The sequence below is a fragment of the Myotis myotis genome, unplaced genomic scaffold (genome assembly GCF_014108235.1).
Source record: "Myotis myotis isolate mMyoMyo1 unplaced genomic scaffold, mMyoMyo1.p scaffold_m19_p_29, whole genome shotgun sequence".
Taxonomy (NCBI): domain Eukaryota; kingdom Metazoa; phylum Chordata; class Mammalia; order Chiroptera; family Vespertilionidae; genus Myotis; species Myotis myotis.
In genome coordinates, this window is record NW_023416334.1 from 1,451,350 (window position 1) to 1,472,278 (window position 20,929).

At 62.2% G+C, this 20,929-nt stretch overlaps 1 protein-coding gene across 1 annotated transcript in view; it reads left to right on the forward strand.

Moving 5' to 3' along the window:
- MYO15A (myosin XVA) overlaps positions 1–20,929 on the forward strand; it is a 57,447-nt gene that overhangs the window by 30,930 nt on the left and 5,588 nt on the right. Inside the window, exons 32-64 of the mRNA XM_036296416.1 lie at positions 104–176; positions 378–569; positions 831–991; positions 1,089–1,183; positions 1,678–1,792; positions 1,987–2,054; positions 2,126–2,203; positions 2,329–2,509; positions 2,598–2,730; positions 2,982–3,087; positions 3,239–3,311; positions 4,298–4,419; positions 4,604–4,663; positions 5,091–5,166; positions 5,444–5,559; positions 5,637–5,755; positions 6,219–6,360; positions 6,910–7,021; positions 7,114–7,188; positions 7,511–7,689; positions 8,273–8,388; positions 8,580–8,652; positions 8,873–8,945; positions 9,163–9,236; positions 9,455–9,537; positions 10,636–10,766; positions 11,852–11,946; positions 12,135–12,212; positions 12,580–12,676; positions 14,665–14,825; positions 16,235–16,368; positions 18,761–18,894; positions 19,503–19,636. Coding sequence (XP_036152309.1) covers positions 104–176; positions 378–569; positions 831–991; positions 1,089–1,183; positions 1,678–1,792; positions 1,987–2,054; positions 2,126–2,203; positions 2,329–2,509; positions 2,598–2,730; positions 2,982–3,087; positions 3,239–3,311; positions 4,298–4,419; positions 4,604–4,663; positions 5,091–5,166; positions 5,444–5,559; positions 5,637–5,755; positions 6,219–6,360; positions 6,910–7,021; positions 7,114–7,188; positions 7,511–7,689; positions 8,273–8,388; positions 8,580–8,652; positions 8,873–8,945; positions 9,163–9,236; positions 9,455–9,537; positions 10,636–10,766; positions 11,852–11,946; positions 12,135–12,212; positions 12,580–12,676; positions 14,665–14,825; positions 16,235–16,368; positions 18,761–18,894; positions 19,503–19,636 — 3,659 coding nt within the window. The remainder of the gene's footprint in view (positions 1–103; positions 177–377; positions 570–830; positions 992–1,088; positions 1,184–1,677; positions 1,793–1,986; positions 2,055–2,125; positions 2,204–2,328; positions 2,510–2,597; positions 2,731–2,981; positions 3,088–3,238; positions 3,312–4,297; positions 4,420–4,603; positions 4,664–5,090; positions 5,167–5,443; positions 5,560–5,636; positions 5,756–6,218; positions 6,361–6,909; positions 7,022–7,113; positions 7,189–7,510; positions 7,690–8,272; positions 8,389–8,579; positions 8,653–8,872; positions 8,946–9,162; positions 9,237–9,454; positions 9,538–10,635; positions 10,767–11,851; positions 11,947–12,134; positions 12,213–12,579; positions 12,677–14,664; positions 14,826–16,234; positions 16,369–18,760; positions 18,895–19,502; positions 19,637–20,929) is intronic.

Genomic DNA, 20,929 nt, shown 5'->3' on the forward strand with positions numbered 1-20,929 from the left:
CCTGGGCAAGAGTGAGAGGCCTGAGCACAGGCAGCGGGCAGGAAGCAGCAGAGCGGGGCCAGCTGCCGACCTCCCAGGCTGAGCTGCGCCTGCTCTTGTCCAGGCGACCAGTTCTCCTGCCCGGTACACTCCTGGAGCACGGGGGAGGAGCTGGCCGGAGACATCCTGAGGCACAGGTCGGCTCCTGCACGCCCTGCCCAGCTCACCAGTGCACCTGGGAAGAGGGGAGGGAGGGGCAGGAGGCCAGATTCTCCAACCCCCCGGGGTTCCCCCCCCCCCCCCCGGGCATGCCGGGGTCCGCTCCTATCCCGGAGTCTTCCCAAGTGGTACCTCTTGGCTTCGTCCCTCCTTCATGTCCCTTCGTACGCTGTCCCCAGGGGGCTCACAGACGGCTGGCGGGGCTGGACGGTGGCCATGAAGCACGGGGCCCAGTGGGCGGAGCTGGCCGGCCACGACTACGTGCTGGACCTGGTGTCAGACCTGGAGCTGCTCAGGGACTTCCCACGGCAGAAGTCCTACTTCGTTGTGGGTGCAGAAGGGCCCGTGGCCGGCAGAGGAGGCCCGAGAGCGTAGGTGGCCACCTGGGCCCCCACGGGTGGCCTCAGCACAGGACTGCCCCTCTGGCTGCTGAGAGAGACTGAGGTCTGGACTTAAGCTTCAAGGTTCTCATGGAGGTGGGGCTGACCAAAGGGTCCCGCCTTTAAAGAGACAGTCACTCAATTCCAGAGTCCTGTGCCGAGGAGATTGGGTGGAAGGGGGTGGGGTGGGGGTGGTCTGGGAGGCCGTGGGTCCCTCTGGGATCAGATGCTCCATGTTCCCCTTCCCCACAGGGTGTTTGGGAACAGCTGGGACTCAGATGAGGACACGCCCACTAGGCCCCAACCACAGGGGCACATGCCCAACGTGGCTGACGCCAATGGGTACTGCAGCCACCATGAGGACAGCACAGATGGGGAGACTGAGGCCCAGAGAGGTACAACAACCCACCCAGGTCGACCAGCAGGGCCAGTGTCCCTGGTGGGGAAGGCCCTGGGGCTGGGGGGTTGGGGGCATCAGCAGGAGAGAACGTGATGTGTCCCCCCTGCCAGGCCTGGACAGCCCTGGAGAGCCTGCTGTGTCCCACAAGGGCCTGGACTGCTACCTGGACAGCCTCTTCGACCCTGTGCTGTCCTGCGGGGATGCGGTAGGGATGGCTGGGGTGTTTGCAGGCAGCGGGCATGGCGTGCACATACCAAGTCATACACATCCAGGGGGGACACAGCCGGGCCATGGGGTGTCATGGGGACCCAGCAAAGGAGGAGGGTGTCCTCTTGGCTAGAGACGCCCCTTGATAGAAGCTCAGACCTCCCGTGTCCTGTGGGATCCAGCCACCTCAGGCACCTGCTCACACTGAGAACTCCCAGGAGCCCCTCAGGGCATGATATGTAGCCCTGAGCAGGGCATAGCCCCTCTGGGAGCCTCATTTTACTCCTCCGTGAAAGGGGTGGTCACTTGGGAACTTGCAAGGTGGTGGGAGGACTGAGTGCGTGCGTGAGGGCAGAGGCTGGGCACACAGCAGGCGCTTGGCCAGTGGGAGGCCCCTGGGGTAGAGGAGGAGGCTGGTGTCAGGTGCCCGTTGCCTTGGAACCGTGGGAGGCCAGCACGGAGGCAGCCACTCGAGCCAGCTGCTGCCCCCAGGACCTGGAGAAGCCGACAGCCATTGCCTATCGCATGAAAGGGGGAGGCCAGCCTGGTGGCGGTGGCAGTAGCAGCACTGAAGACACTCCCAAGAGACCCCCAGAGCCAAAGCCAAGTCAGTGCCTGCCCAGGGTTGGTTCTAGGGTTGGGCAAGGCTGGGTCCGCTGATTCTCCAGGCTCCCTCCCGTGCCAACATGGAGGCGGCCATGGGCAGGGCGGAGGGGAGGCAAGGGGGCAGGTGGTAGGAAATTCCCGTTTCCCTCACCTCCTACGCCTTGGGATCTGCGCCCTCTGCCCGGCTCCCTGAAGTCCCAGGCCTGGACGCCTCCACATTGGCTCTGCAGCAAGCTTTCATCCACAAACAGGCCGTGCTGCTGGTGCGTGCGAGGGGCCTGGGAGGGGAGTGCCTGGAGCGGGCCTGCCTGGTTACACCCCCACCTCTCCTCAGGCCAGAGAGATGACCCTGCAGGCCATGGCCCTCCAGCAGCAGCCCCTGAGTCCTGCCCCAAGCCCATTCCCCCCGGAGGTGAGCCTGGCCTGCCCAGGGCATCACGCGGAGCCTGGACCCCACACCGTCCTGGGCAGACACGGGGTCCCAGAGAGCAAGCTGGTGTGTCCCAGGAAGCTCTCCTCACACCCTGCTCTCTGCAGAAGCCCCAAGGCCCTGAGGCACGGCCAAAGCTCGCGGGCACTGGACCCCCGGCCAAGCCTGTGCTCCTGCGCTCCACTCCGAAGCCCCTGACCCCCGCCCCTCCAGCCAAGGCCCCCAGGCCCCCCACCAAGCCGGTGGCCGCCCCCATTCTAGCTCAGGATCGGTCTTCTCCAGAAACCAGTGAGTGTCCTGTCCCTGCTGGGCTGGTCGGGGAGGCCTCCCAGGCTGGGCTGGGAGGTGTGGTCTCACTCCGCCCCCTGGCCCACAGCTTCGCCCTGCCCCGAGCTGGTCCGGTACTCCACACTCAACTCGGAGCACTTCCCGCAGCCCACGCAGCAGATCAAGAACATCGTCAGGCAGTACCAGCAGCCGCCCCAGGGGGGCCAGCCCAAGGCCCTCAGGTCAGCTCTGCCCCGGCCTGCAGGCAGCTGCCTCCTCCCTGGGCCCGGTGCCAGTCCAGCCATGTGACGGGAGGAGTCTGTTTATGCAGTTGCTCCCCAGGACCCCCTCCCGGCAGAGGGCGGCCCAGGCTGCTTTCTAGGCTGTGCTGTGAGAACCTGTGGGTTCTCATTGACAATGACGGGAGTGGCGGAGAGGTTCCTTCCTCTCGGGGTTTGTGATGGGGAGAGGAACTCGGTGTCCACCCCCCCAGGAAGGACTGCGGGAGGGTGTTCGTGAAGCGGCCAGACCCCCACGAGGAGGCCCTGATGATCCTGAAGGGCCAGATGAGCCACCTGGCGGCAGCACCTGGCACGCAGGTGAGGGCAGAGGCTGGCCGTGCCCAGGCAGAATGGAAAACGGGGGCCTCCAGGGAAGCCTCAGAAACCAGCTGCCCCTAAAAGGCATGGCCCTGCTGCTGCTTCCTCCCCGGCCCTGCGCTCCCTGAGCACTCTCTTTGGGTGGGGGCAGGTGCCCAGGGAGGCCGTGGCCCTGGTGAAGCCAGTGACCAGTGCTCCAAGGCCATCCATGCGACCCACACCAGGTGAGGTGCCGGGAGAGAGGGAGGGAGGGAGGGACAGAGGGCACGTGTCCACGTGTATGTCAGTCTGTGTGAGCACAGGTGTGTGTCTGCATGTCCGTGGCATGCGTGTCCATGTCCTGAGCCTGTGTGGACATACTGTGTGCACATCTGTACAATTACATCAGCACTTAAATGACCCTGATCCAGGCCAGGCCCACCCTGGCCTTACTAAGTCTGCACTACACCCTGGACACAGGCCCATCTGTACCTACAGGTATTACAGATGGGGAGACAGGCCCAGAGAGCTTAAATGACTTGCCACGATCACACAGCTGAAAGGTGTTAGACCAGGGATCTACATCCAGGCCTCTGACATCACAGTTGGAGCCCCCACCTCTACATCGTTTGCCTCACGTAGCCACAGTGACCTTAAGAGAGAGAGTTCTGGCACCCGCTCCAGCGGCTCCTCCCTGGCCTGAGATCTGCCCACTCCCAGCCTTGCCGCCCCACCTCCCTTGGCCCTCTGTCCCTCGGTGTTCCTGGGGCACACCAGTCACTCCTGCCTCACTCCTTGCCCCGCTGCTTCTGCCTGAGCGCTCTGCCCCCAACACCTTTGCCTGCCTGCCCCTTCTTCTTACTGAGGTCTCCCATGTCACCTCCTCAGAGAGACCTGCCACCCCACCCGGACCGAGGACCCTCACAGACCTTCCCTAAGTCACCCCGTTTTATTTCCACCTCATAGCTCCTAGCACGAAGAGTTTTGTCGTTTCAAATGGTCTGTTTCACCCACATCTGCCAGGAGACTGTAAAGTCAAGGCAGTCGCTTGCGACACCCTCAGCCCCTGGCATAGGCCTGCACACACTGGGTGCCGTTTACTAGTATGTGCCGAGGGCCGGATGGGCTGTAGCAGCGTTCTGCATGCGTGTGATCACGTATGTCTGTGGCCAAGGGTGTGGGCTGCCACCCTACTGCCTCCCCTCACGCCTGCGATTGCTGTGCTCCCCAGCGCTGCCCTCGAGGTCCCTGGAGCCGGCCGAGGACACAGTGCAGACACAGCTGCACCGCCTCCCCAACCCCAGTTTCTATGGCTACCAGGACACCCCCTGGCAGATCTTCCTGCGCAAAGAGGTGCCGGGGCGGGGGAGGGCTGACTAGGGGCAGAGGGGACACCCAGATTGGAGAACCAGGCCAGGGTGGAGCTGAGCTAGGCACCTGCCGCTGCTCTAGGGCGGGGCTGCACCTGGGGGCGGATCCAGGTGTGAAGCAAAGTGAGGGGCCTTTGGAGGTCCTCACTGAAGCCCCACCCCCACAGGTGTTTTACCCGAAGGACAGCTACAGCCACCCCGTGCAGCTAGACCTCCTGTTCCGGCAGGTGAGGGCCTCTCTTCCCTTTCTGCCTCAGTGTACTCAGCAGGGCAATGGGCACGTGGACTAGCTGCAGATTCTGCTGCTGCTCTCAGAGTTGGGCTCCTTGACCATGGTGTAGATGGGAAGCTGTTCTACTGCACCCTTGTTCCCATGGTTAGGGTCACAAGCCCACAATCCCATCTGACCAGGCTCGTGGTTTGTCTGAGCTAGACAGACCCATTGTATAGATGAGGACGCGAAGGCCGGGAGGGGTGGCAGGACCTGGAGGGAAGGAGAAAGGAGAGGGTCTTTGTGAGTGGGATCTGATTTACCCAGAGGACCCCACAGCTGCACACATGGAACCCCTGCTCGTCCTAGAACAGTCCAGCCTGGGCTCCCAGGTCGGGGAGGCCCTCGGGCCACCCGCATCACAGCTCAGCTCATTCCCGCAGATCCTGCATGACACACTCTCCGAGGCCTGCCTGCGCATCTCTGAGGACGAGAGGCTCAAGATGAAGGCTCTATTTGGTACCTCAGGGAGCGGGGGGAGGGATGAGCCCCGCCCCACTCACCTCCCAGACACCCCTCCTTGCTCAGCTGCTAGGCTCTACTATGGCCAGGCGACAAGTCTGGGTCAGCTCTGCCTGACCGGCTGGGGGGCCGGGGCTGTCTGTCTGCCTCGGATCCTGGCTTCCCCGTCGGCACTGAGAGCAGATGATCCCCCTGCCGTCTGCGGAGTTGGGCTCCCTCCCTGCAGCGGGGCAGCACGGGGCGGGGAGGCTCCTGACGCCCCTGCATCCCTCAGCCCAGAGCCAGCTGGACACGCAGAGGCCGCTGGTGACGGAGAGCGTGAAGCGGGCCGTGGTCAACACCGCACGCGACAGCTGGGAGGTCTACTTCTCCCGCCTCTTCCCCGCCACGGTGCGAGCCGCTGCCAGCCTGCCCACCCGCCCAGCCGGGGCTTAGGGCAAGGCTGACGTGCCCTTGTCCCCACCCAGGGCAGCGTGGGCACGGGCGTGCAGATCCTAGCTGTGTCCCACACAGGCATCAAGCTCCTGCAGATGGCCAGGGGCAGCCGGGAGGCCGGAGGGCAGCTGCGTGTCCTGCGCACGTACAGGTGCTGGCAGCGGGTGAAAACGGGGCTCGCCGGACACGGGCACAGGCTGGCATCAGCATTTCCTCACTGTCTCTCCGAGCACCAACATGGTGCCCAGCCCTTGAACCCAGTCCTTTTAGAGACAGGGACCTGGGCTCAGGGAGGGAGGTGCTTGGCTCAGGCTCACAGCTAGGAACCTGCTAGCCATCCTGCCCCCCAGACCACACCCAGCCCTGCCCCATGGAGCTCACTGTGGTCGGACGGTGTGGTCCGCAGCCACTGCCCGTGCGCCTGGAAGGGGAAGGGGCCCAGGGAGAGACCTGCTGAGTCCTCTGCAGCCACGAGTGACAGGGCGGGAGGCTGGGCAGGCTCCTGGGCCAGGGCTGGTGGAGTCCGGGAGTGGGACAGGCGGGGCCAAGGAGCAGGATGGCTGGGGAGGGCGTCCCCTGGCCACAGGCCCTGCCCTCACACGCCTGTCCCCCAGCTTTGCGGACATCCTGTTTGTGACCATCCCCTCCCGGAACATGCTGGAGTTCAACCTGGCCAGCGAGAAGGTCATCCTCTTCTCAGCCCGCGCCCAGCAGGTCAAGACCCTGGTGGACGACTTCATCCTGGAGCTGAAGAAGGTCAGGGTCCTCCCGCAGTCCGCGCGGGGCGGAGGCCCAGGACAGGCTCGGCACCCCGCACCGGCCCCCCTGCCGGGAGCAGGGCCGTGGGCGGCCAGTGGCCGAGTCGCAGACTTCTGTGGCCGTCCACAGATGGCCTTTTGCCCCTGCTGCTCCTCAGCCAGGCGCCTCCTCTGAGCTCCACAGCTGCTGTGCTCCTCACCCTCCTGGGCCGCTGCGCCAGCACTGTTCCCTGCAGTGGCCGTGCCCACAGGGCGGCCCTGCCCGGCCCAGCGCAGGCCGCGCCGCCTCAGGCCCGGCGACGCCCGGGGCCGCAGTGGGGACGCGTGGCGGGGCTGCGGCCTGTACCTGTGCTCCAGCACCATCCGCCTGCCTCAGGCCCGGGCCTCCTGCCCTGACCTTCTACCCGGGGTGCCCCTCCCTCTTTCACTTAGAAAACGTTCCCTGATGAACTGGGGAGAACACCTGTGGGCGTGGGGGCAGGGGAGTGGCCTGGCCTCTGGGAGGCGGGAAAGGGCCTGTGGCCTCACCCCGCCCCTGGCCGCCCAGGACTCGGACTACGTGGTTGCTGTGAGGAACTTCCTGCCTGAGGACCCGGCGCTGCTGGCCTTCCACAAGGGCGACATCATCCACCTGCAGCCCCCCGAGCCGCCCCGCCCGGGTCGGTGCCTGGGGTGGGGTGGGGTGGGGTGGGACGAGCGGGGGTCTGGGCCAGGCCCCCCTGGCAGTTGCTGACACGTACGCCGGCCGCAGGCTACAGTGCCGGCTGTGTCGTCCGCAAGAAGGTGGTGTATCTGGAGGAGCTGCAGCGGAGAGGCCCTGACTTCGGTGGGTCCCGGGTCCCCTGCCCAGCTTCAGCGCTCCGAACCGCAGAGCCCCCACAGCTTCCGGCTTCCCAGTGCTCTGGCCTGGCCAGGCCTCCCGGGGACCGGCGGCCACCCGCCCAGCCCTCCGCCTGCTGATCTCGCGGAAGGGTTTCCGTTAGCGGCGGATCCCTCTGTGCCACACATGCCGCCCCCCATCCCGAGGGAATGCCCTCCCTTCCCAAGCCCAGGCCCCTCCACCAGGGAGCTCGAGGGCAGGGCGTGTCCTGAGAGCCCTTAGTCCCAGGGAGATGCCTGCTCGCCTCAGACTCCCTCCCACCCCCTAGGCTGGCGGCTCGGGACCATCCACGGGCGCGTGGGACGCTTCCCTTCCGAGCTGGTGCAGCCCGTGGCTGCCCCCGACTTCTTGCAGCTGCCCACGGAGCCCAGCCGGGGTCGTGCCGCCGCCGTGGCCGCCGCCGTGGCCTCCACGGCTGCTGCATGGGAGGTGGGCCGCAGGAGAGAGGTGAGGCGGGTGGCCAGGCCAGTTGGGTAGAGACCGCAGGGGGTCATCTGACTGGAGGTGGATGGGAACAAGGTCGGCCAGCCCTGGGGTGGGGTGAAGGGGGTAGGGCTAGCCATTCTGTGACCTGAGGCATGTGACCAGCGATGGTTGGCGATTTGGCCAAATGGGTAGAGAAGGGTGGAGTCAGCAGAAGGACTGCGACCAGGCCACGGTGGCAGGATGGGGCCGTGAGGGGGCAGGGCCGAGCAGGTGGGGTGGTGGTAGCGAGGGGTGGAGTGAGGTAAAGCTACGTTGTAAGGGCAAGATCAGCTCGCCCCGGCATCTGGAGAGACCCGCCCTGGGCAGGGATGCGCCTGGTGGGGGGCATGGCCACGTGGGTCAGGGGATGGGCCCACTGGGCATGTGGAGGCTGTGACTGGTTGAGGTGGGGGGGCAACCTGAGAGCCTGGGCACATTCACCTGGGGTTGAGTTGAGTCAGGTTTGACAGGGACGGGGGCGGGCGGAGGGGCGGGTGGGAGTGGGGGGGTAGGGGGGGTCGGGGGGTGCGGTTGGACAGGCCCTCCTCGCTCCTGCCCCCTGCAGGGTTCCCCCATCAGGACTGTCTCAGCTGATCGTGGGGAGGACGGGCTGGCTCCCCCACCACGCACGATGCTGGCGTTTGCCCAGAAGTATTTCCGAGACCCTCAGAGGAGACCCCAGTGAGTGGTCACCCCACCCCAGTCCCCACACAGAGGAGTTCCTCCTGGGGCTTCTTGCCGTGTCCAAGGGCAAGGCCTTCCTCTGTGAGGGGGAGAAACCTCAGGCGTGAGGCCACCTGCAGCCGTGGTGGGAGCGGGGGGGTCGGGGGGCAGGGGGCGCCAATGGTCTGCCCCTCTGCTTCCTGTCCTAGGGACGGCTTCAGGCTCAAATCCAAGGAGGGCCGGGAGTCCAGAACCTTGGAGGACATGCTTTGCTTCACCAAGGTGCCAGCCCTCGGCCTCAGTTTCCCCATCTGTAAAATGGTGTGCAGGCCTTGGAGCAAACAGCCTTGTCCTCAGCACCTGAGGGCCTGCGCGCGCCTCTGTCTCCCTGTCCGCCGGCTCCCTCTGCATGACCCGGACCCTCCTGTCTGAGACGGGACATACCACGCGGCCCCCTCTGTTCGGACCTGCCCCCCATCCTGACGCACCTCCTCCCTGACAGAGCCCGCTCCAGGAATCCCTCATCGAGCTCAGCGACGCCAGCCTCAGCAAGATGGCCACCGACATGTTCCTAGGTGTGGGGTGGGCTTGACCCTGGGCCGGGGCCAGCACCACCTGCCCCTGCTCCTCACCGCGCCCCTGCTCCTCAGACCACCCCCCCAGCCAGACATGGGGCTCCTCTAAGAAAAGGAAGCCCCAGCTGCCCCTGGCCACAGCCTCTCAGAGGGGCCTCCCTGGGGTCCCCGAGGGCGGGCAGCTCGGGTCTGGGGCTGAGTGGGGTGTTCCCTGCAGCCGTGATGCGGTTCATGGGGGACGCCCCGCTGAAGGGCCAGCGAGAACGGGATGTGCTCTGCACCCTCCTGAAGGTCAGTTCGCCCATTTTGCCGTGCGCTCTCTCCTGGCCTGTGACTCAGTTTCCCCATCAGCAACCAGAATTGCAGGACTTTGGGGTGGGCAGCTTCTAGTGTGGCCCAAGGAGGAGTGCATCCGCCGGAGGGAGGGCCTGGAGCGGGACACGGGGCCTGTCTCACACGCCCGCTCTGTTCTCCTGTGCCGGCCTGTGGGTGACCCGGCCGCCCTGCAGCTGTGCGCCGAGCAGGAGGCCCTGCGGGACGAGTGCTACTGCCAGGTGGTGAAGCAGCTCACAGACCGCGCCAGCAGCGACCAGTGCGTGAGCCGCTGTGCCCCCCCTCCCGTCCCTCCAGGAGCACAGCCCGCCTCCCGCTGCCGGGCTTGGCCCCCCCAGCCTCTCTCCCCGGCCCTCTCCTCGGCCCTCTCCTCACTCAGTAGACACAGCGCACGGACCTGGAATTGCTTGGTCCGAGACCAGCACTCCTGCTCCTGGCGCTTCAGCGTCCTCCCTGTAAAATGGTAGCGATCGCGTGTGAATCCAGGTTACTGGTGGCAGGTGCCAGAAACGCAGTCCCAGCTGGTTTAAGCAAAAGAGGGTCCCGGTGCCTGGAAAGGCCGATGTCGGCGTTCGGGCATGGCTAGCGCCAGGTGTCGGCAGCCAGCAGGCTTGCCCTGTGTCCTGGCGGCTTCCTCGGCGGCGATGCCGTCCCCAAGCACCACCCCAGCCATTTGCAAGGTGGCCCACTCAGAAACCCCCAGTCCACAGCGGCTGGGGGTGCAGAGCTGTGATCGGCTGACCTGGGTCACATTCCTGTCCCTAAAGCCATCACCGCAGCGGGAGGGAAGCTGAGCTCTCCTCTGGCCAGATCTGGCTCCCCTGCGTCGCACAGCACGCGGCCCTCGTGAGGGTGGTGTGGGCAAGGGAAGCCCTGTGCTCCCGGGCACTAGAGCCCTCCCGCAGGGCTCACGGGAGAGCACACAGCCAGTGTGCAAGCGTGTGCTGCTGTCATTGTCCAGTCCCTGGGAATAGTCCAGTTCCCCCAGCCTTCCTGGGAATTTTAGAGCCACTCAGAACATGCTCCTGCCCCACGCCCACCCAGGCCTCCCCTGCCACTACCTTCCCACAACTCCCCCCCCCCCCGCCCCCGTCCCCAGGCCCCCCTCAGGGACCTTTGCCCAGAAGCCTCAGGCAGAGTCTCCCCAGGGAAGGTGTCCCTGGTGCATGTCGGGCCCCGGGCCCTTCCTTGCCTCCCTCCCTGGCCCCAAGCAGAACCTACCTCCTGCCTGGCGCTGGGGCCACCACCCTGCCCTCCCCAGGCAGGAAGAACACCCAGAACCAGAGCTGCCCGAGACTCCGGGCGTGGCCGTCCTGCCGTGGCCACGTGACGGGGTCCTATGCGTGTGTCCTCACAGGGACAGCTGCCAGCGGGGCTGGAGGCTGCTGTACATCCTGACCGCCTACCACAGCTGCTCAGAGGTCCTCCGGCCACCCCTCGTCCACTTCCTCCAGGACGTGAGCCAGAGCCCAGGCCTGCCCTTCCAGGGTGAGGGGCACAGCAAGGGGGCCAGGGCCGAGGCCTGTCCGCGTGGGTACCGGCCAGGCAGCCAGCAGGAGGGGAAATCCAGAGAGCCTGGCCCTTCACGGTGCCTGGGCCATGTTCGCCCAGATGCCCTCTCTCCCCGGATGTGGTGGAGGCCCCGCAGGGGCTGGTGCGCCGGGCTGTCTGGTCAGTGGGCAGGGAGACATGTCAGAGGAGAGGTGAATGGCTTCCCAGAGGAGCTGTTGCTTTGGGCAGGATTCCTCGTGCGCTGAGTGGCAGGAGCCAAGGCCTGGAGATGGGCGGAGTGGCCTGGGGAAGGGGAGGGGGCCCGGCCTGGGCTGCGGGGGAGGCTCTGCCCTTGGGTCTTTGGCAATCAACAGGGCCTTGAGCGGGTCCAGGCCGGCGTGGGCCCAAAGCTGGGGGCAGGGGCTCAGCCTTTCTCGCTTGGAGTGTGGAGGAAAGGGGCCACGCCTTAACCTCATGCCAGCCTTGTTTCCATAGCAACTCCCTGGTCCCCCTAAGAAAGAGCCAGGGCCCCTGCGGTCACCACAGCAGCAGTGAGAGAGATGGGGGACCTCCCCTGCCTCCGAGTCCTCCTCGGCTTTGAGTAGCGCACACTCCCAGGTCGGAGGCGGAGAGGCCCAGCTCCGGGGGCTCAGAGCGGCTCCCGGGCTTCCCGGCCCCGCAGGTGCGGCACTGCCTCGTCCGAGACACGCAGAGGCAGGCACGGGTCTCCTGCCGGGACTCCGGGGGGGACCCACAGCTGCACCCCCATAGTCACAGCCTCTTAGGGACAAGCCCCCCATCAGCAGCTCAGGGTGACAGCTGTTTCCAGGGCTCATCGGGTAGCCCAGGGGGCTGTGGACCTAACTGCAGGCCTGAGCCTGTGGGCTGTGGGTTTGAGCGCAGCACTAGCACTCCAGCCTTTGACCTTGGGCAGATCGCTGCCCCTCTGGGCTGTTTCCTCAGCCAGCAAATTGGAGTAAAAGCTCATCCCACTGGCTGTGCAGAGAGCCCGTGGGCTGGCGGCCGGCGGCCAGAGGAGCCTGACTGCCGACCCGGGCAAGGCCTTGGCTCTGTCTTTGTAGGAATCGCCAAGGCCTGTGAGCAAAACCTGCAGAAAACGCTGCGCTTCGGCGGCCGTCTGGAGCTGCCCAGCAGCATGGAGCTCCGGGCCCTGTTGGTGAGCGTGGGGGTAGGGGTCAGGGCGCGGAGAGGCCTGCTGTGCTCAGAAGGCCTTCAGGTCCCCGGCACAGGTGCTCCTGCAGGGCCTGCCGAACCTTGGGCTCAGGGACTCCCGTGGCAGGGGACGATGGCTGGCCCAGATCCCTCAACCCAGCCTTCCTGTCTCTTCACCCTCCCTTGTCCCAGGCGGGTCGCAGTTCCAAGAGGCAACTCTTTTTCCTCCCTGGAGGCCTTGAACGCCATCTCAAAATCAAAACGTGCACCGTAAGTGAGGGGATGTTTCCAGCAGGCAGCCGCTGGGGGGTGGGGTGGGGGGGCAAGGACACCCCAGTCTCCAGAGTGGCCCCCAAGGGTACTGAGCCCCTCCCAGGCTCTCTCACATAGTCCACAAGGCAGGACACTTCTCAGAAGAGCAGGCTGAGCCTGGGGAGGTGGAGCCTCCAGCTCAGGTCACACTTCAAACAAGGGGCAAGCCGGGCCTCTCAGACCAGAAGCTGTGCTCCCTGCCTGCGAGGCGGTTCTGAGCCCAGGGCTGCCTCTGTGCAGGGCCCGGGAGCTCTGCCCTCGGTCTGCTGGTGGCTGGGAGGACAGAGGTCAGCGGCTGGCCCAGCCTCACTCTCCCCGCCCGCAGGTGGCCCTGGACGTGGTGAAGGAGATCTGTGCTGAGATGGCTTTGACACGCCCTGAGGCCTTCGATGAGTACGTCATCTTTCTTGTCACCAACCGAGGTGAGCTGCCAGGAGGACCGAGCACGCTGGGCTCACGCCCTACATGGCCTCCAGGGTTCCAGCCAGAAGGCACTTTCTCCCAGAAGCCCTTTGACCCCCGTGTGGAGGGACCATTCTGTGCACCGAGCACCCAGCCCTTGTCTGTCCCTCTCTGCTCCGCCCTGTGTACGTCTGTCTCGCCTCCCAGACGGGACTTTGTGGAGGAGAAGGCCCTCTGACTCCTCCCTCGGCCCCTCGGCCTGCTCAGGGACCCTGCCCTCAGGAGCCCCCATCCTAGGAAGGGTTCCCTTAACAGGCCCCAGCTCCTGGGACCCACAAGTGCAAGCATTTTCCCCGCCACTTATGCCCTCACATAGGCCATAGAGGCCCTCCCTTGGTCTCACTCGGTCCCACCCCTGCCCTCTGCTGTCTACCCTCTGAGATGCCAGCTGGCCGGCTGCATCCTCTCCCACCAGCTCTGGACCACGTGTCTGTCCTCAGCCCTTGCCCGGAGTCCAGCCAAGGCATGGCAGGAGGGAAAGGCAGTAACAAAACAGTCCTGTGACTGACACACTACGTCCCAGGCAAAGTTCAAAGCATTTAATCCCATCATCTCCTTCAGTCCCCACCACAGCCCCATGACAGGGAGCCCATTATCACCCCCATTTATAGATGGGGAAACCGAGGCCCACGAGGGTGTAGTAGTTTCCTGTTGCTGCTGTAACAAATCACCACATTCCTGGGGGCTTAAAACCACACGCGCTTATATGTTTACGGCTCTGCAGGTCCCTCCGGGCTGGTTCCTGCGGGAGCCTCCGGGGGACACTCCCTTCTTGCCTCTTCCAGCGTGTTGGGACTACCCCCATTCCTGGCTCATGCCCCCCTCCAGCCTCAAAGCCAGCAAGGCAGCATCTCCCTCTCCCTCTCTCTCTCTCTCTCTCTCTCTCTCACTCTCACTCTCTCTCTCTCTTTCTCTCTCTCTCTCTCTCTCTCTCTCTCTCTCTCATTCCTTCTTATAAGGGTCCTTGAGATGACATTCGGTCCACTTGGATGAGCTAGGACAGTGATGGCGAACCTATGACACGCGTGTCAGAGGTGACACATGAACTCATTTTTTTGGTTGATTTTTCTTTGTTAAATGGCATTTAAATATATAAAATAAATATCAAAATATAAGTCTTTGTTTTACTATGGTTGCAAATATCAAAAAATTTCTATATGTGACACGGCACCAGAGTTAAGTTAGGGTTTTTCAAAATGCTGACACGCCGAGCTCAAAAGGTTCGCCATCACTGCCCTAGGATAATGTCTCCATCCCAAGATCTTTCACTTGATCACATTTGCAAAGTCCCTTTTGCCATGAAGGTAACGTATTCACAGGTTCCAGGCTTAGGGCATGGACGTCTTTGAGAAAGGGCCAGTCATCAGCCTGCCTTGGAGGTCAAGGGACTCACCCAAGGTCACGTATTTGGGCGTTGAACCCAGGCTTTCTGGCCCCAAGAGTCTGGACTTTATCGTATGACACGGCCCTCCCTTCGGTAAAGCTTTATGGGCGGAGTGGGGCGGGGAGCAGAAGAGTCTGCAGGAAATGAAGAAGCACCTTCAGCCTCGCCAAAGGCTCTGAGCCCCCGGTGCCGGCTGCGCCCCCCCCCCCCCCCCCCGCAGGAGCCCAGCAGTGCCCTCTGAAGGGTTCTGCCCAAAGGCACTCAGTGCGTTCCTGTCCCCACCTCCTCCGGAACGGCCTGGGCTGTGTCTGAGCACGACCCAGGACACTTTCTAGACGCAGCGGCCATAGCTGTGCAGGAGAGGCATCCTGTCAGCAGTCACCAGCATCCCACAAACACAGGGCACCCTGTCCGCAGTATGCACGCCTTCTGAGGGTGCCATGTCCCACCGGGGGGGCTTGCCCAGGTGATGCTCGCCTGGGCGACAGCTTGGGGGTGTACGCCTGTGCACAGGGGTACACATGTGCACACACGTGCCCCCCCGCTGCCTCTGGCTCTCCACAGGCCAGCACGTGTGCCCACTCAGCCGCTGCACCTACATCCTGGACGTGGCCTCGGAGATGGAGCAGGTGGAGAGCAGCTACATGCTCTGGTTCCGGCGTGTTCTCTGGGACCAGCCACTTAAGTTTGAGAATGAGCTGTATGTGACCATGCACTACAACCAGGTCAGCACGTGTGGGCCACCCATGCTCTGGAACCTTCCTGGCTCCCCCAGGGCTGTGAGGTCGAACTCCATGGCGTTTGTTCGAGGCCTTCACGGTTTGGGTGGTCCCCACTGACGGTTCAGCCCTGGTGCCCTGCCCCCTGCATGGCTTCCTCGGAGCAACAATGACGTTACCCTCACTACCTAATCTCAGACCTCCGCCCGCAGGTGCCAGCACTCTGCCCGGCTGCCTTCCTGCGTCTCTGCTCCCCTCCCCCTCCTCCCCCTACCCCCTCCCATTCCTCCCCCTCCCCCTCCTTCTCCTCCTCCTCCTCCCCCTCCCCCTCCTTCTCCTCCTCCTCCTCCCCCTCCCCCCCTCCCTCTCCTCCTCCTCCCCCTCCCTCTCCTCCTCCTCCTCCTTCCCCTCCCCCTCCCCCTCTTCCTCCTCCTCCCCATTTTCCTTCTCCTTCCCCTTCCTCCTTCTTCTTCCTCCTCCTTCTCCTCCTCCTTCTCCTTCTCCTTCTTCCTCCCTCCTTCCATCCCCCTTTCCCCTCCTTCCTCCCTCCTCCTCTCTCCTCTCTCCTCCTTCCTCCTCCTCCTCCTCTTCTTCAACATTTTTATTGATTTCAGAGGAGAGAGGGAGAGAGAGAGAGAAACATCAATGATGAGAGAGACTCATTGATTGGCTGCCTCTTGCACACCCAGCATGTGCCCTGATGGGGAATCGAACCCTGACCCCCGCGTTCATAGGTCAATGCTCAACCACTGAGCCACACGGCCGGGCACGTCTCTGCTTTTCTAAGTCCTTCCCAGCAAGGCTGCCCCAATAGCACCTCTTCCCCTTCTCCCCTGCTCAGGGTGCATGGCCTGTCCTTCTCTCAAAGGCCTGAAGCGGCTTTGGCTGCCAGTGTTGTTTCTATCTTTGTGTTACTCCCATTGGAATCTTGGTCCTCGCAGTTAGGATCCTGGGGTTTATAAAATCTGGCTCTCTCTCCTCTGCTAACATTTGTGGACGTGCTTGGATAGAGTGTGTTTTTTGTGTGGAACTGGTGCCAAATTTCCCCCAATTCCAAGTACAAAATAAGGTTACTTGGCTTTGTGGCCACATGGTGTCACTGTTGCCAACGACCCCATGCAGTCCAGTCCAGCGCTGGTCTAGGTGTGGCCTATAGGCAGCCGTTCCTTGGGAACTTGTTAAAATGCAAATCCTTAAGTCGAGCCCCAGATCTGTAATCAGAGTCTGGGGGTACCGCCTATGAATCTGTTTTTAGTGATTCAAGCATATTCCGTTTTCAGTAACCCCAGCCCAACAGACACCCACACACCGCAGTGTGGACGCCCACACTCTTCCCAGGTCACTGTGGGGGCGACCACGCCCCACTGCGTGACGCCCTGCACACCTGCTGCCCCTCATCGAGGGCTCCCCTGCAGGTCCTGCCCGACTACCTGAAGGGCCTCTTCAGCAGCGTGCCGGCCGGCCAGCCCCGCGAGCAGCAGCTGCAGCAGGTGTCCAAGCTGGCTTCCCTGCAGCACCGGGCCAAGGACCTCTTCTGCCTGCCCAGCATGTGAGCACCTGCCCGCCTGCCGCCCCCACATTCTCAGAGCTGGACATCCCAGCCCTGTGCACCCCGCTCACACCAGCAGGCTCTCTGGGAAGGGGCTGACCTGGCCGTGGGCTACCATCCCAACTCACCCTGAGAGCTGGGGCCCTCCTCCTCCCACAACAGGTTGCTTCCAGCTGGTATTAACAGCTCAGAATAAATGTAACGATAAGAAGGCTTTCAGGACACACAGCCCAGTCATCCGGGGAATGCGCGTGGCCATGCAGAAATGTTCACCAGGGCGTTGCATCCAACAGCAAGGCCTCCCTGGGTGCTGGTTCTCACAGGGGTGATAAATCAGTGCTTCTCAGGAATAGGACCCCAAAGAGCTTTTGTTTATGTGGGCTGTATTCATTAATATATATTTACCATATTCAAAATTAAAACTCAGGAACAATTTAAAATATTGATTAATTAATTTAAAAACAAGGATAATGCATTACATCTCTCTCTATAAAAGCCTAAGTGACCATTCAACCGTTTGACCAGTAGCTATGACACGCACTGACCACCAGGGGGCAGACGCTCAATGCACAGGCATGGAAACATGGAACAGACTGATGGATCTCAGAGGGGAGGGGGGAGCGGGGAGGCTGGAAGAGATTAACCAAAGTTCTTAGATGCATATTAGAGACCTGGTGCACGGATTCATGTACTGGTGGGGTCCCTTGGCCTGGCCTGCAGGGATTGGGCCAAAACCAGCAGTTCGACATCCCCTGATGGGTCCCCGATTGTGAGAGGGCGTATAAGATCTTTGGTTAATCTCTTCCCTCCCTCCCCCATCCCCCCTTCCCTCTGAGGTTCATCAGTCTGTTCCATGTTTCCATGCATGTGGTTTCTGCTCCTGAATTGAGCATCTGCCCCCTGGTGGTCAGTGCATGTCATAGCTATCAGCTGGCTGGTCAGCCGGTCACTTAGGCTTTTATATATAGAGATAATATAAATTAACATTACATGTTAATATAAACAACATAAAAAATGTATTTTCCAAAAAAATTTAGTGAGAAGAGTGGCACTGTTTTTACATTTTGTAAATCTATTTTATTTAATTTATTTGAGAACAAGGGGCAGGGAGACAGAGAAACAGTGATGAAAGAGATAAACATCTATGGGTTGCCTCCCAAAACACGCCCTGACTGGGAATCAAACCCACTACCTCTTGGTGTATGGGATGCCGCTCCATCCACTAAGCCACAGCGGCTGGGGCTGTGAATTTCGTCACCGTGTGGCTGAACAGAAGACACCTGGATTCTCACGCCTGCATCTGCAGCCCGTCTGCTCTGGTCTCACATGCCATGTAGCCTCTGGCAGACTCCCCTGTCCTTGTTCGAGAACAAGAGGGGAAACCAAGTAACGGCTCAGTGTTAACATGGGAGTGTCCTTGGCCCCCCAGAGCCTCGGCCCACTTTGAAAATCCCTGTGTGAATGATGGTAAGATCATGTGACTACAGTGAAGGTCCTGGTGCTGTCATTCAGTAAGGGCTCAGTACGTAAAGCCCTTCGATGTTACGGTTTTAAGCAGAAAGCATGGGAAGCGCACAGAAGTGCTATAACCCTAGTCCTGGGCAGAAGGAATCATCGGGTTCTTACTTTCTGCAAAGCACTCTGTACCCACTTTATTTTCCCCTTACACAGATGAGGCAACTGAGGCCCAGAGCGGTTGCATGGCTTGCTGAAGCTTACCCAGCTAAGTGCGGGGGGCCAGGTCCAGGCGCCAGGCGACTACCCAGCACTGCAAAGGAGGGGGTCTCCCGGGGAAGGGGATGCCCATGACTTTCTCCCAAACGTCCCCCTGCCCGCAGCTCAGGGTCCTGGGCCGGCTGGAACTGCCGTTGGTGTTTTGCCCAGATGCCCGGGGAGGCACAGGAGCTGCCCTGAGGAAGCGGCATGTTGGAGAGAAGGGCCTGGAGGGGAGATGGGGCGCCTGGCAGCTTTCCTCTACCCCATCCTCCGACCAGTGCTGGTGGTGGCTTTGCCAGCTCTGGTAGTTCCACACCTGCCACTGCTGTGTGCTGCTCGCCCCTCTGGCCTGGGTTTCTCCTTGGGGGTACGAACCCACCTTGGATTCAAGGCTCAGCGCCCCCACTCAGACTCGCTTGGTTGTTGTGTGGCCTCGGGCGAGGCAGTGAGCTTTTCAGAGCCTCCGTTCCCTCATCTTCAAACAGGAAGTCGCGGAGCTGGCCAGCAGTCATAGAGCTCTGCTGTGTGCCAGGGCGCTGGGAGCACTCAATACCCACCCCACGCCTCTGCACTCCCCAGCGGTTAGTCTGCCGCAGGTGCCGGAGCACATGGCTCTGCACAGCCTGCGGCCGGATCGCAGGAGACAGTGCTCAGGCCGCCTTCCCCCCACGTGCAGGCGGGAGGTCCAGCAGTACATCCCGGCTCAGCTCTTCCACTCCACGGCCGGCGCCGCCTGGCTCAGCCTGGTCAGCCAGCACCGGCAGCAGACACAGGCGCTCAGCCCCCACCAGGCCCGTGCCCAGTTTCTGGGTAAGAGTCTGGGGCTGGGGGAGATCGTCATGGGGGCTTTGCTGAGCAGGGGTTTCGGAGGGGGGAGATGAAGGCACCTTTTTCTTGCACAAACGCGTCTTCAGGGTGCGTCACGCCGAGCTGACTGGAGAGAACACCTTTCTAAAACTTTCACCAAGGCACCACCTAGACCAGTGATGGCGAACCTATGACACGCGTGTCAGAGGTGACACGCGAACTCATTTTTTTGGTTGATTTTTCTTTGTTAAATGGCATTTAAATATATAAAATAAATATCAAAAATATACATCTTTGTTTTACTATGGTTGCAAATATCAAAAAATTTCTATATATGACACGGCACCAGAGTTAAGTTAGGGTTTTTCAAAATGCTGACACGCCAAGCTCAAAAGGTTCGCCATCACTGCCCTAGACTCTGGGTAGCTCTTGGCAGAACCAGGGCTGGGAGCTGCAAGCAGGGGGAGGGCAGGAAGGCGCGAGACAGGAGGCTCGGATGGAGCACCCCTGCGCTGGCTGCAGTGGGGAGGATGAGGGCTGTGGGCGACAGGCAGTTGAAGGCGTGTGCCACTGACGAGCCCCTCATTCTGACTGTCCCTCTCCTGCCCCAGGCCTCCTCAGCGCCTCCCCCATGTTTGGCTCCTCCTTCTTCTTCATCCAGAGCTGCAGCAACCTTGCTGTGCCGGCCCCCAGCATCCTCGCCGTCAACCAGAATGGCCTCAACTTCCTCAGCCCTGAGACCCACGTGAGTGGCCTCAGCCCGCTCCGCTGCGCACCCCTCTTCCCAGAGCCCACCCCTCAGAGGGACTGAGCCCAGCTCCACCACGTACACCTGTGTGACCGGGGCAGCCCCCGGCCTCACCGAGCCTCACTTCCTCGTCTGGAACACCGGGACGATAGAACCCACCCCATGAAGCTGTGAAAGCAAAACCCCGCCAGACACGCAGACAGCGTCTCAGTGCTCAGGCTGGCAGACAGGGCCTCAGCAACAGAGAGTAACTAGTTGTCTCACACTCTCGAGGCCCAGGTGCCGGCAGGGCTGGTTTCCTGAGCCCCCTCTTCTCTCCCCGTGGCTTATCGGTGGCCCTATCCCCGTGGCTTATCGGTGGCCCTATCCCTATGGCTTATCGGTGGCTGTCTCCCCCGTGGCTTATCGGTGGCCCTCCCCCCATGGCTTATCGGTGGCCCTCCCCCGTGGCTTATCGGTGGCCCTCCCCCCCGTGGCTTATTGGTGGCTCTCCGCCCCGTGGCTTATCGGTGGCTCTCTCCCCGTGGCTTATTGGTGGCTCTCTCCCGTGGCTTATCGGTGGCCGTCTTCCCCGGCGCCTCGTGTGACCTGTTCTCTGCATGGGCTCCTGGTGTCTGTTCTGTCCAATTTCCTCATCTCATGAGGACACCAGTCAGACTGAGTTAGGGCCCCTCTAATGGCCGCAATTTAACTTCGTCACCTCTTTAAAGGCCCAGTCTCCAATGACAGCCGTATTCTGAGGTTTGGGGTGTTAGGGCTTCAACATATGGATTTGGGGGGACACGATTAAGTCCATAACAAATAGGACCTGTTGCCCCCTTTTTAGCTCTTCCAGAAGTGAAGACAGGGGACATGAGGACAGGGCAGGCGGTTTATCTGGGGGCGATTCTAGGCAGCACTGGAGTGAGGGCGTGAGATCGGGAGGGGCCAGCCTCACTCGCTGTGAAGTGTAGGTCAGCAAGCGAGTTGCCGCCGTGCAAGTGGCACGAGTCCAGCGGGCTCTCCGGGAGGCGGCATGGGACACACCCACAGAGGATCCCTCTGGCCTGGGGTGGGGGAGCCAGGGCGCCTGCCCACCACGTCCCCCTCGGGCATTCATGGAGGCATTCACTCTCATAGCTCTGAGTGCTCCTGGAGCCAGAGAGAAAGCTCCAAAGAGGGGCAGGTGTTACGAAGCAGGCTTGATGTTAAGGTCAGGGCACCCCACATCTACAGCACTCCTGGATCCCAAGCACTTGCAAGAGTGCCTGGCACACTGCAGAGGTATGCATTTGCATTGCTGAATCAGTC